Below are 15,119 nucleotides of genomic sequence, written 5' to 3' on the forward strand. Positions count from 1 at the left end.
ATTGGCCTTCAGACCCCAAGTTTCGGAATTGTTGCTTTCTGGAATGCCCCCCCCCCCCCCACAAAACCCCCACAAGACCCCAGGACAATGTGTATATGGAAAAAATTCTGATGATAGTCTATATATCTCACCTCATTCCTTTCTGAACAGGCTGGTCATATGCTCTCAGATAATCCACAGTTTTGTCTGTGATCACACACAGGTCTACATTGCTGCCGGAACCCAGATCACAGAAGATGCCTGCAGTGATGGCATCTCTCACCAGCTGCTTTGCTTCCTCCATCTTTTCATTCCCAAGGGTTTATATAGAAGTGGGTTTGGAAAGAACAAATATAGAACATGAGTTTTAGAAGTGGGATTAAAAAAAGCACATTCAGGACAAAAATTGTTTCAAAGAATAATTATTTTTTGTTTTGTTTTGTTTTAATTGATTGATTGATTGAATATTTATTAATTTATTAATTTATATAATATATAATAGACATCGGGAATAATATACATATGTGTGTATGTATGTATGCATATTTTTCCCCCATATATAAAGGCTTTGGGGGAAAAATATTTAAAAATATGTTTATCATAAATATACTGTAAATCAGTAGTTTTATATTGTACTGTTCTGTTATTCACAGTTATTCAGTGGATAGTTAATTTCAAATAAAAAAAACATACTTTTACTTATGTCGTTTTACTAGACTTTTATATTCTTCAGATTCAAGTTTCAAGTTCAAGATTTCAGACATAGTTGAATATATATATATATATATATATATTGAATGAAATGAATAGGAAAATACCAGAACCAAGGCCACTAACAATAGAAAGCTATTACAGCTGTTACAGTACATTCTGTCATATTCGCATTTTCATAATTCGCTTGTAGACACAAAGTGTCAGGTTACTGAATACAACTGGCTCTCATGTGCCATGTGACTGGACACGCTGTGGCAAGTTTACATATATAGTGCAAATGCGTTTTTAAAGCCACAGTATGGCCGAGGGGAAGATGTCAGCGAATAACAAATAGTCTGTTCCTTACACAAAGCTGACTTCAATACTGCACACAGGTCATATGGATTACATTTTAGGATACTTTATGGTGATTTTTTTGTCATTTTTGAGCTAAAATGGCTCCATTGTCATTATATGCAATCATTGTGAACATTATTCAAAATCTCTTTTTCTGTGTTCCATGCAGAACAATTAAAACATGCTTAGAAATCTATTTTAAAATACATAGAATGTTTTTATATTTTTTAAATATTTTTTAATGTGATATCAGTCCACATATCCCTTTGATTACAACTACAATAACAACAAATATGCAATACCATGTGTGCAAATATTAATAAGAATGTCTATAAACAGTTGTCTGACCTCCATGTTTGGCTTGTAACGATCCTCAAATACAGAAATGGCAGAAGCTGCTCCAGACCCTGAAATACATGTTTTTGCTCAATAAGGGCAGGTGGTGAAAACAGTGTTTTTTTATTTTAAAGATGAGCATTTTGCTAGATTGATTTCATTCAAGGAAAGGAGGCAAGGAAAAAGCAACTGTACCCATGGTAAGAAAAGGCAGCTTATCATAGGAACCATGAGGGTAGATGCTAAAGAGCTGTGGGCCGTTAACATCCACACCTCCCACAATTAGAGAAGAACCAATGTGCCCCTGATACCTACAACAATGGGAAACAATCAGTCCTAGTCCTAAAACTATTCTGAAGTAGTCCTTCAAGATAAACAAATATGTGACCCTGGACCACAAAACCAGTCATAATGGTAATTTTTTTTAAACTGAGATTTGTACATTAAATGAAAGCTGAATAAATAAGCTTTCCATTGATGCATAGGACAATATTTGGCCAAGATACAACTATTTGAAAATCTGGAATCTGAGGGTGCAAAAAAATCGAAATATTGAGAAAATTGCATTTAAAGTTGCCCAAATTAAGTTCTTAGTAATGCATATTACTAATCAAAAATTAAGTTTTTATATATTTACAGTAGGAAATGTACAAAATATCTTCAAGGAACACGATCTTTACTTAATACCCTAATGATTTTTGGCATAAAAGAAAATTCAATAATTTTGTCCCATACAATGTATTGTTGGCTATTGCTACAAATATACCTGTGCTACTTATGACTGGTTTTGTGGTCCAGGGTCACATATTATCAGTTAACTAGAAAGCAATAATTTAAAGACAGAATGATGTATCAATCATCCAATCAAAGGAACTGAACTATATGGCAAAGCTCCATCACCTAAACAGCATCTGTTTGAGCTGTCGGGTCACCATGGCGACAAGAGGAGGCCGTCCTGTGCTGAGTGAGTGCAGTTCCACGTTTGATGACATCATCTGAGTAGTGACCTCAGCATCTGCCGCAACACCTGCACCGCAGCAACTTTAGTGGAGAGAGGAAACAATAACAGCAATGTAAAGAAAGGTTTAGACAGAGACTTGAACTCTAATGATGAGCAACCAAGGAACTGACTTACTAGATTTTGGGAGCTATGTAATGGATTTTCATGCAGTTTTTATCAGCTACGACCATATCATCCGTGGCTCTGGTGTCTGCACCTAAAATAACTCCATCCTATAAAAGAAAACACTTTTTTTTTTTTTTTTCTTTCAATCAAATATTATACACCATTTAATTAATTTAATATTGCAGTGTTTATTTACAATCAATCGATAACATAAACTTCATATATAGTTAATTTTTTCCCCTCACTTTATTTTGATTTTCTCCACCTCAGCAGGTTACACCATAAAATTACAAATATAGAATGACTGAAGAATGATGGAAAAATTGATGACATGTGTATGTACTTAGGCTTAGTTAAATATTTAATCGGTGCTTGTTAACACTTTAGAATAATGGTCCGTTGTTAACAAGTAACTATGCAGGAAGTAATAGGTAGTACTACATTAACACAACTTAATACTATTAACTAATAGAGAAGCAAGATTAACTAAGCAGTTAGTAGTAGCAAATTTAGGACAAAGGTAGTTCCTTATTAGATATTTGATAATTATTAAATAAAAATATCCTCATTGAGAACTACTTGTGAACTATGACCAGTTAATAAAGAATAACCAATTAATTGAATATGCGGTTTTGTGCTTAACACAATATAAATGCAGTCGATGCCTTCATTAAGGATGTGAATTGTTTTTGTCAAGAGAACATCATTATTTATATTCAAGAAAAGTCATCCCCAGCCTACTGTCACTAAAGGTATAGGTCTTTTGGAGTCGAAGACATACTGAACTGACACAAACTAGAGCTCATAATTGTGAACTAATTCAATCACTTCCTAATTATTAACATTTTTAAATGAATTATTTTTATTATTATTTTATGTTTTTGTTTGAAATAAACAGAGAACATCCATCCTTTGGTAAGAGTAGTAGTCACAATTTCAACCTGTAGCCGACTTATTTGGGGGATATCATATTCATAAATTAGTTTCCACAAAGAACCCAATTGTTCACTTTTAAGACGTTACTGTTGTGATTAGTAATTAATTGGTTATTCTTTATTAATTGGTCATAGTTCGCAAGTAGTTCTGAATGAGGATATATTTTTTTTAATAATTATCAAATATCTAATAAGGAACTACCTTTGTCCTAAATTTGCTACTACTAACTGCTTAGTTAATCTTGCTTCTCTATTAGTTAATAGTATTAAGTTAAGTGTTAATGTAGTACTACCTATTACTTCCTGCATAGTTACTTGTTAACAACGGACCATTATTCTAAAGTGTTATTCCGGTGCTTTGATAAAACAGACTTTAAATATTAGGCCAGCGATGGTGGTGCCCGTCTTCCTGGCGTTTGGAGCACTGTAACCTTTCTCTGACAAGTTTGCTTCAAGAACAGCATTTCTGTGAAAGCATATCATCACAAACATAACAGCAAGCATATTAGTAGGCTACTTAGCAATCATTGTAAATTGTATTTTATGTCTTGATCACGTTGTCGTTACCTAACGATGTCTCACCTGCGTGTGTTCTCAAAAGAGAATCCTCCGGTCGGTGTCTTTGTCGATATGTTTAACATCTTTCACCTGCACACTGTATGATATCTAATGTTATAGCTCTAACAATCAGTCTGGAGTAAAGCGCTTTCTAAATACCGCGTTTGAACGTTTTCTCTCCACGCTTTACACAAAGAGTCGGTGCGTCAGCGCTTTTAACGCCCAAAACTGCAGAAGTTCCTTCTTTCACTTTCACTTCTGACACATGATCGCTTCTCGGTCATTCAGTCAAACGAATCGGTTTCTGGACGGTTAAGGGTTGTTTGTTAGTGCGTGAAAATAGGCCTAATTTATTATACGCTTTAAAAGTGTTTTTTTTTTTGTATGTAAAAAAAGTGTAATTTGACTAAATTAACCTGTGGTTACACCAATAAAAGCAATATACATAGGGCCTATATAGTTATAGTTATTAGTCACAGCTAATAAAAGTAAATGAATAAAAGTATGAATAATTACATCACAATAGTTGCCGCTTGGACTTTTGAAAAAAAAATTAAGTTTCTAAAATGTTTGTATTAAAGTTAAATTGGAAGATAAATACGCCTTTCATATGGAATTAAATAGCAAGCACTTTGAGTGTTTTGTTCATCATGTTTATTTTCATATTCAGCAACAGAACTGAAATTATATCATGTTTATCAGCAGCACAGCACATGAGTGAGAATAACGCGATATCCGCCTTCGATCACGTAGGTATCTGTTCCACTTCGAGAGGTCAGAACTGTCCGTCTTGACTACGCTTATTTCACTCCTCCCCTCACTGCAGCCGCCTACTCTCACCTACATTTCAGGCGAGGTGCATCTCAAACAAGCCTAACCTAAGTGCATTTATGCCACCTACTGCACTGGAGTGTAGGCCAGAGCTTTGTATATTTGTTGTAATTTTGTATTTTAGTTTTAGTGTAATTCTTTCTTTTAACTTTGTCCTTTGTTATTAATAATTAAGCAACAAATTACTGGCTCTTCTTCTACTGCACAATCATACATGTATGATAGATGCTTTCTTAATAAATACATTCTTTTATTTAATCCAATGCGTCCTAATCTCATCCTACTTTTTGCTCTTTGGAGTTTCTTCCTGCTAATTCCATTTTCCCACTTGTTTTATTTTATGTCCTTTATCCCATTCCTTTTTCCAGGCTTTCATTGTTACTAATCGGTATTATTTATTTAATTTCTGCTTTACTAAAAGATACCTCCATAACACTGTCCTGTTTCAAAGATTGTTTCGGGAACAATCGGGTAGCCAGCTCAATCTGGCCAATTGCGGCTAAGTGTCGGCTCACGCGGCTGTATTATACTGGCAGCAGCTCACCAAGTAATCATTGCCGAATTTGGCTATAGGCATTGGATGTGTGGATCTGTGGTTGAGAAATGGCACATTTAGCCACATTCAACCATAAGTGTTGGCCCCATTTTGGGTGAGATATTGCCATACAGACCTGGATCAGATTAGGTTGAGTATTGAGGAGAGGACAGATCAGGGCCTGGGAGTATTGCATTGGGAGTTTCTTTGGAGACACTAAGTTCCAGTCATAAGCAACTATCATAAGGGTTGTAGGTGAGTCACAGATCTTGTGATGGCTAACTCTTCTCATCTGGGAAGCTGTTGATTCTCCTGCAGACTGTTCCTTGGGCATGGACATTGACACAGAGCACTGATACAGACTTCTACACATGATTCAGTGTCATGGTCTTCGTGATTTTGTCAAGTAAGACATGTTCCTGGATTAACATATTTTGTTGATCCTGGATCAACATTACTGTCCAAAAATACAGACTTAACCCAATCCCCACCCCTAAACCTAACTTTGCCCATAATTTATTCCTAAAATCAGAGGGAAATGATAGCTGATTAACAAGGATGTAGAAGCACCCAATCCTGATTGTAAGCCTAAAACTGACATTTCCTGAAAAGTTATCTCTCAATTCTGATTGGTTGATTGGAATGATGTTCCAGAATCAACAAGGATGTTGATCAAGGAACATGTTGTACTTGGTCAAATCACGCTCACCCAGTGTCATAGTTTAACAGATAGAAACTAATGGTGCTATAAAACCCTAAGAAGAATTATAGACTGAACTATATGGCAAATATAGCTCCATGTTAAGCATACATAAGAGTTAGTGGATACTTCTAGTGCATTAGTGACCTTCATGGCCCTAGGCACAGTTGGTTTTTACATGTCTCATACAGCTATCATGAGAACCACAGTATTCTGTTCTAACCAATTGCGTTCCTTGAGCAAGGCTTAACATATAGTGTACTCCAGAAAAGAACTCCAGAAAGCAGTCTTGGTAACTTTAGTGACTTTACTGGTAATTGCTCTTCTCATCTATTTTGTAAAACTACAGTCAAGTGAAAAAATATATAAATGAACTTTACATTCACATCTCCAACATATTCAGTTTGACATTAGTTTTCTTATGCACATAGTTCCTTTTTATACGTCTTTAGTAATATACATATTTTAAAAATTCTATTAAATGAGATGTAAAACACAAACACTAGCGAAATTACCATATTTGTTCTACCGCTTGCATAGCATGTTTGCAATGAAGATCAAGTGTGCATACAACAAAAACACAGCAATAATCTCTAATAAACCGTTGTACATAGAATCACTGTTTAGTCTAGTCAAGTCAAGTCAAGTCACCTTTATTTATGTAGCGCTTTTAACAATACAGATTGTGTCAAAGCAACTGAACAGCATTAATTAGGAAAATAGTGTGTCAATAATGCAAAATGACAATAGTAAACACTAATTTTTCAGTTGAAGGCAGTTCATCATTGAATTCAGTGATGTCATCATCCAGCTCAGTTCAGTTTAAATAGTATCTTTGCAATCATTTGCAATCAAATCAACGATATCGCTGGAAATGAAGTGTCCCCAACTAAGCAAGCCAGAGGCGACAGCGGCAAGGAACCAAAACTCCATCGGTGACAGAATGGAGAAAAAACCTTGGGAGAAACCAGGCTCAGTCAGGGGGCCAGTTCTCCTCTGGCCAGACAAAACCAGCAAAACCAGCAGTTCAATTTCAGGCTGCAGCAAAGTCACATTGTGCAGAGGAATCATTAGTGATAATACAGCACTTACAGACATATATTTCCAAGGTTTCAACGCTTAAATCATCCACCAAAAAAACTGCATGCACATTGCTCTCGAGTGCATACACTGAGAGAAACCGAAAGTAAACTGAACTGTATGTATATATATAGTGCAGTACCTTAAATGTCTAGTAGGTGGCGGGTCAAAAACACAAAAATGAAACAGCACACTCCCCGCCTGGTATAATAACTTTTTATACCACTCTTGATTCTCTTATGACTCCCCAGGCAGTAGTACCACCTCTGAGATGATCCTCACATATACCTTCGCAGATCCTTCTTTAATTATCTTTATTTCTACCTTTCTCACTCTATCATCACTGCTAGGTATGGTTTTCACAATAAGCCCAATCGGCCACTCATTGCGTTTCACACTAGAGTCCTTGAGCAAGACTACATCTCCTTCTTGAAGGTTTCGTTTTTCCTCCGTCCACTTTCTCCGTACTTGCAATGTTGCAAGATAGTCTCTCCTCCATGCCGTCCAGAAAGCATCTGCCAGACATTGTACCTGTCTCCATTCTTTCTTGTAGAGGTCCTTCATGCCAAAGTCCCCAAGAGGTGCTGGTACAGTACTAGCCTTTTGTGTGAGAAGCATTGAAGGAGACAGAACTTCCAATGTGTCAGGATCAGAAGAAATAGGAAGTAAAAGTCTAGCATTCATTATTGCCATGACTTCAGACATGAGAGTAGCCAAAACTTCATGGGTAAGACGAGAAAGGCTGGTTTTTAGCAGTAGTGCATCAAGAATGCGTCGTGCCGTGTTGATCATCCTTTCCCAAGCTCCACCCATATGGGAAGAGTGGGTGGTGTTAAGGATGTACATAATGACCATGTACATCCTTGCTCGTGCAAGTACCCCTTGAGCTCTGGATCATCAGTATTGATGTTCAGTTCTCGACAGGCGCCAATGAAGTTTGTCCCTCTGTTGGATCTAAAGTGTTTAACTGGTCCGCGAACTGCCAAGAACAGTCTGAGGGCATTAATAAAGCTGGAAGTTGACATGGACTTGATGACCTCCAGATGTGGTTGACATGGACTCGATGACCTCCACTCAGTTTGCAACATACACATAGAATCGCCGAGATGTATTGTAGATGTACACTAACACAATTTTACTGTCAGTGTAGAATTTTACTGCAGTCAAGGAATCTGTCCATGCCTTCCATTGGGCCTCCTTATCCATTGGGAGTGGTGTGTCCCAGTCAAACTAGTCTGATGAAAGCTCTATTACTAAGGCCTTACCCTGCATGATAACAGGAGCAACGAATCCCAAAAGGATCATAGAGACTGTTAACTGTTGAAAGTATGCCCCGTCGAGTGAATGGTCTAACATCTGGAGATACTTGAAATGTGAAACAATCAGTCTCTAAACTGCAGCTCACCCCTAAGCTTCGTTGGAGAAGTAGAGGATCGACACTTAAATCCAGATCCTTCAGATCATTTGCTCTATCAGATGTAGGGAATGCTTCCATGACTTAATGGTTATTGGGAAGAAATCTTGTGACGCTTGATGTTTGATTCAGCCAACATGTTTTTGATGTTTTTCAGGAGACTGTTGGCTTCGGCTGTGCTGGAAACAGAGATCAGGCTGTCGTCCACGTAAAAATTTCTATGGACAAACTGTTTGGCTTCTCTACTATATTCCTCTTCTCCAAAATCCGCTGCCCGTCTTATCCCGAAGATTGCCACAGCTGGAGATGGGCTGTTCCCAAAAACATGTAGTCATTCTGTACTCTGTGATTTCTTTGGAGAGATTGTTATCCTTGAACCACAAGAATCTCAGAAAGTTTTGGTGATCTTCTCGGACCTTGAAGCAGTCCCTGCAAACAAGCCTGCAGTGGCCCTTTAAGGGCCCACTTAGGGCTGCCAGCGCAGGGCCCCTGAGAATTTGCTCATTGGCAAAAAGTTGGTCCCTTAGCACTGGCCCTGCACGGGCAGCCCTCACTTAGCCTCCAGGAAGCCTTAGCGCCGTTTTATTGAAAATAATAAAGTTTGTAGTCACCATTATGGAGGCAAGCACTTGCTTTAGTTGGGTTCCTGACCCTTGACTTTTTAACTTAAGTTTTTCTGTGGTTGTTGTAACTGTGTTTGTGAAAAACATTTGTTATAGCAAAAGCTGCAAAAAGAAAAATTGGTCTAATTACACACCCATCACGTAGTGGCCTCATTCCCTGATCTTACCCAGAGTTTGATCTCTGAGGATGTTAATTATTTCACCTTAAATTTCCCATATAACTATCCTCACCTGATTAGTTGTGATTTTATTTTTTATTATATAGAAATTGTGTGGAGTTTTTTTTTTTTGACACACAAAGATCGAGAATCAGCGCATGAATCTCAACAACGGTGACAATCAATGCAAGCTTTTTTTGTGATTAGTAGCTTGTTTTGTGATGTTCAGAGTTGATCTGTTTATCTGAATATTTTGTTGACTGTCACCATTGTTGAGGTTCATATGCAGATTCATGACATCTGCGAGTATACATGACCTGGTTCCAATAGTTTCGGCATTGATGAATGATTAAAAAAAAAAATTGTATTTTAAAATGTGAAACTGGTAATTCTAAAAGGTAAACTCCAGATGAGAGCTGTGATCATTTGTTGACGATAGAATCTTCATTTCACTATATTTTCTTTAGCACTTGCAGGCAGCTGCAACAGACGTGTTTTAGAAATGCACAATTACAATAACCAGAGAAAAACTAAAGCTAGAAAGTCAAGGATCAAGATCCCAACTAAAGAAAGATCAACGTCTAAACCTCTGTTAATTCTTAAAAAGAAGTTTTGTATGAAAAAAATTAAGTCAGAGCGGTTTGTAATAAGTGAAGATGCTGAGATCTAGAGAGATCTGTTAGTGTTTCATGTTCTGTTGGGATTTAAAGGGTTTCTGTTGTCTGAGTTTTGTGGGTCACCATTGTGCTGAAGAGTAGAGTGTGTGCTTCAGTCCAGGAGAAGCCCAAGAAACAGTAATGTTATGTTGCATATCACTTTATTTAAAGGCAGTAGCTGTGCTGATGCAATGATCGCTACATTAGCTCAAGCATGTGTGCTATTGCTAGGAATGGTTAAAGGGGTCATATGATGCGATTTCAAGTTTTCCTTTCTCTTTGGAGTGTTACAAGCTGATTGTTTTCACAATGATAATTCAGGAACGTTATTTTTTTTAACAGTGAATGTTTAGCACTCTGTGCTGCCATGCATTTCACCAATTTTTATTATTTTTTTACAGTGTGGAAAGTGACTTTCAACATTATAATAAAAAAGATTATACCAAACTTAAGTAATTTTACTTAACTGGAGAAATCAGGTTACATCTACTAACAGTTGCTTCAGTAAAACTTGTTTTTTCAGGTTGGTTGAATTCAGTTATAATCAGTAATCTTAAATCATTTATTGGTAACACTTTATAATAACTTTCATTAATAAATCATTAACAAACATTATATAATGTTTAACTAATCATTACTTAATATATATTCACAAATCTAGAAAAATTATATAATGTGCTTGTTAATGTTAACTAATGAACTTATTAAACATTATCAAATGATTAACAGATCATTAATTCATGAAAATTGAAATGCTTACAAATGTCATTAAACTTTCAATTAATATGATCATGCATTTTTTTTTTTAATCAAATGATTTTGACAGATGGTTTACAATGATTAAACGCTTCATTAATAAATATTATATAACGCTTATGTGACGGTCTTGTCTGGGCGGTCTGCTTTCTGCACAATGGAGACAGTGTGTGTAATAGGGTTTCACTGATTCAGAGAGAGAATAAACCATTTCCACAGCAATGCTCCATTAACTCTGCTCTGTTTATTTGAAAACGGTTCTCTTTTTTTTTATTCTGTCACTTAAATTCTTTTTAACTTTGTGATCGTATAGTGTTTCAGTTGTAACAGGTTGAATATAGATGACACACACATTTTCAATTAATTATAAATCACAAATCAATGAATGAAGATCCTCAATGAAATACAGAGCAATACAATTAAACTCACAGTTAAGGGAAACATCCCCACCTAGCGGAGAACTTGAGTAACTCATTTTGAATAAAGCAATTTAACACAAACATTTAACAACATATTTAACAACATACCTGCACAATGGAGACAGTGTGTGTAATAGGGTTTCACTGATTCAGAGAGAGAATAAACCATTTCTACATAAAACACAAGACAACACACAAATTGATTACAATCAGGCCTCGTAATATAAACGCGTTATAACTCAATATAGAGCAACACACTCGACGCCAAACACGGCTTAACAGAGTCCCAACATATTCATTGAAAGGTAGAGTCACAATAAAGCAAATATTTGTGTGTTTTGGACACTTATAAATGGTAATCCTCAGACCGCGAAAAATGTGCAACTTACCCACACCAATGCTTCATTAACTCTGCTGTGGGCGGTCCCTACGCCACACGCCAAATCACATCACGCACCACATAGATGGCGCTGTCCCCATTTATGCAATCATACCCTGCCGTTAATGTTTACAAATGTCATTCAACTTTCAATGCGTTTTGAAAATCTACAAAATATTTTAACAGAAATTACACAATGATTACAAGTTTATTTGATTTTTCATTTGAATGCAATTTCTAATTTTCAAGAAAATACTTATTATTTACCAAAACAATGCAATATAAACAGATTGAATCACTGCACATTTTGTATGTCTCCCTAAATCTGACACACCCACTTCAGAGCTGTGTCCGAAATCGCTCACTCGTTCACTCATTCCCTATATAGTGTATGGCAGTTGAGTGGACTATATCAGAAAGGAGTGAACGAAATGAAGTGAACGGATTCGGATGGTGACGTATAGACTGCGCGTGAGACTTGGAGTTGTTGCAAAAACATCTTAGTCACATATGTACTGTTATATTACATGTAAATAATATTAATAGCAATAACGCTCAAAATTATCTTATTGTAATTATGCATAGCCTACCTCCGCGTCAGCTTTGTGGTTTCATTGATGTTAGATTATTAATTTGTTTTGTAATGCTTTTATGTTCATAATCATACTATTAAAATACTGAGAACAAAAATAAACACACATTAACACGTTCATAATTTTATGTATTTATCTTGAAACTCTATGCCACCTCAGTAAATTAGTAAAAAAAATTAAACTGAGTTATTGCCTACATAATATATTTTAATATAAATAATGTATGAAATAAACATTAAAGCAGAAATAATAAAGATGTAAAGGCCATCTCTCATTAAAACTCGCTCGCTCCCGCTCTCTCTTCCAGCTCGTCGCTACTCTTCATTGGATTGTGGGAAATAGTGCTTCAGCAGTGTACATCAGGTTGTATACTCGAAATCAGAATGCATTGTGGGTAAAAAGTAGTGAACGAATGTAGGGAATTAAGTAGTTCACTCAGAATTCGGACAGCACTACAAAATTGCTGAAACCCGAAATAGTGCACTATATAGTGGATAGGGAGTGGTTTCGGACACAGTGCAGGTCTTGAAGTCTCAACTAATGAGCTGATGAGTTGAATCAGGTGTGATAGATACGAGAGAGACAAAATGTGCAGGACTGGGGTACTCCAGGCATTCTGTTAATTTGCTTAGTTGCTTTAACATAGTGTTACTGTTCACAGAAGCACTTAACTAAGCTTCTTGTGCTAAGAAGCTATAACATAACTTCATGAGCATAAAGCTCCTAACACATTAAAATCTGTCTTTCTGCATTGTAAATAACATTCCATTTCATTTGTTAGAGACATCTTTCATGTGGGCAAGCATTAGTCTTTACATTGCATAAACCAACTTTCTCTAACAGATAAAGTATGTTTTCAGCATCTGTGGGCTTGCATACTCTTCATTTACTTAGTTGCATTAACATAAAGTTACTGTTCACAGGAGCACTGAATAAAGCTTCTTGTGCTTAGAAGCTCAAACATAAGTTCATTAGCATAAAACTTCAGACAAAAAAATATCTAACTTTCTGCGTTGCAAATAACATTTCATTTCACTTGTTAGAGACATCTTTCATGTGGGCAAGCTTTGGTCTTTACATTGCATAATTAAACTTTCTATACCAAAGAAAGAAGGTTTTCAGAATATGTTGGCTTGCATTCTCTACATTTGCTTAGAATCTCTAACATAAATTCATGAGCATAAAACTCCAAACACATTAAAATCTGACTTTATGCGTTGCAAAAAAACATTTCATTTCAAATGTCAGAAACATCATTCATATGGACAAGCTTTGGTCGTAACATTGCATAATCCAAATTTCTCTAACAGAGAAATAATTTTTTCAGCATATGTGGGCTTGCATTCTGTTCATTTGCTTAGTTGCACTAACATAGTGTTACTGTTCACAGAAGCACTGAATTCAGCTTCTTGTGCTTAAAAGCTCAAACATAAATTAATGAGCATAAAACTCTTAACACATTCAAATCTGACCTTCTGCATTGAAAATGACATTTCATTTCAATTGCCAGAAACATCTTTCATATGGAAAAGCTTTAGACTTATTGCATAATCCAACTTTCTCTAACAGAGAAATAATTTTTTCAGCATTTACAATCTCTTACATAACGTCGTGAGCATAAAACTCCAAACACTTTAAAATCTGTCTTTCTGCATTGCAAATAACATTTCATTTCACATGCTAGAGACATCTTTCATGTGGGCAAGCTTTAGTCTTTACATTGCATAAACCAACTTTCTCTAACAGAGAAATAATTTTTTCAGCATATGTTTGCTTGCATTCTGTTCATTTGCTTAGTTGCACTAACATAGTGTTACTGTTCACAGAAGCACTGAATTTTAAGCTTCTTGTGTTTAGAAGCTCAAACATAACTTCAAGAGCATAAAACTCCAAACACTTTCAAATCTGTCTTTCTGCTTTGCATATAACATTTCATTTCACATGATAGAGACATCTTTCACGTGGGCAAGCTTTAGTCTTTACATTGCATAAACCAAATTTCTCTAACTGAGAAAGAAGGTTTCAGCAACTGTTGGCTTGCATTCTCTTCATTTACTTTGTTGCATAAACATAACGTTACTGTTCACAGGAGCACTGAATTAAGCTTCTTGTGTTTAGAAGCTCAAACATTAGTTCATGAGCATTAAACTTCAGACACAAAGATATCTGACTTAGTTGCTCTAGCATAGTGTTGCTGTTCACAGGAGCATAAAAATAAGCTTCTTGTGCTTAGAATCTCTTACATAACATCATGAGCATAAAACTCTAAACACTTTAAAATCTGACTATCTGCATTGCAAATAAACATTTCATTTTACATGTCAGAAACATCTTTCATGTGGGCATGCTTTACTTTTAACAATGCATTAACCAACTTTCTCTAACAGAGAAAGAAGGTTTTCAGCATATGTTGGCTTGCATTCTCCACATATGCTTAGTTGCTCTAACATAGTGTTGCTGTTCACAGGAGCATTAAAAAAAGCTTCTTGTGTTTAGAATCTTATACACATGAATAACGTTACTCTTTACAGGAGCACTGAATTAAGCTTCTTGTGCTTAGAAGCTCAAACATAACTTCATAAACATAAAACTCTAAACACTTTAAAATCTGTCTTTCTGCTTTGCAAATAACATTTAATTTCACATGTTAGAGACATCTTTCATGTGGGCAAGCTTTAGTCTTTACATTGCATAAACCAAATTTCTCAATCAGAGAAAGAAGGTTTTCAGCAACTGTGAGCGTTCACTTACTTAGTTGCATAAACTTAACGTTACTGTTCACAGGAGCACTGAATTAAGCTTCTTGTGCTTAGAAGCTGAAACATAACTTCATGAGCATAAAACTCTAAACACTTTAAAATCTGTCTTTCTGCATTGCAAATAACATTTCATTTCACATGTTAGAGACACCTTTCATGTGGGTAAGCTTAAGTCTTTACATTGCAAAAACCAAATTTCTCAATCAGAGAAAGAAGGTTTTCAGCAACTGTG

At 35.9% G+C, this 15,119-nt stretch overlaps 1 protein-coding gene across 1 annotated transcript in view; it reads right to left on the reverse strand.

The window, feature by feature from the left end:
- LOC107717727 (proteasome subunit beta type-7-like) overlaps nt 1-4,234 on the reverse strand; it is an 11,071-nt gene extending 6,837 nt beyond the window's left edge. Inside the window, exons 1-7 of the mRNA XM_016524564.1 lie at nt 4,009-4,234; nt 3,799-3,892; nt 2,501-2,598; nt 2,266-2,406; nt 1,561-1,676; nt 1,378-1,436; nt 132-283 (exon numbers count right to left, since the gene is read on the reverse strand). Of these exons, the coding sequence (XP_016380050.1) occupies nt 132-283; nt 1,378-1,436; nt 1,561-1,676; nt 2,266-2,406; nt 2,501-2,598; nt 3,799-3,892; nt 4,009-4,067 (719 nt within the window). The 5' untranslated portion in view covers nt 4,068-4,234. The remainder of the gene's footprint in view (nt 1-131; nt 284-1,377; nt 1,437-1,560; nt 1,677-2,265; nt 2,407-2,500; nt 2,599-3,798; nt 3,893-4,008) is intronic.
- Between the last annotated feature and the right edge of the window lie 10,885 nt (nt 4,235-15,119).

The sequence above is a fragment of the Sinocyclocheilus rhinocerous genome, unplaced genomic scaffold (assembly GCF_001515625.1).
Source record: "Sinocyclocheilus rhinocerous isolate Xijiao unplaced genomic scaffold, SAMN03320098_v1.1 scaffold2318, whole genome shotgun sequence".
NCBI lineage: Eukaryota > Metazoa > Chordata > Actinopteri > Cypriniformes > Cyprinidae > Sinocyclocheilus > Sinocyclocheilus rhinocerous.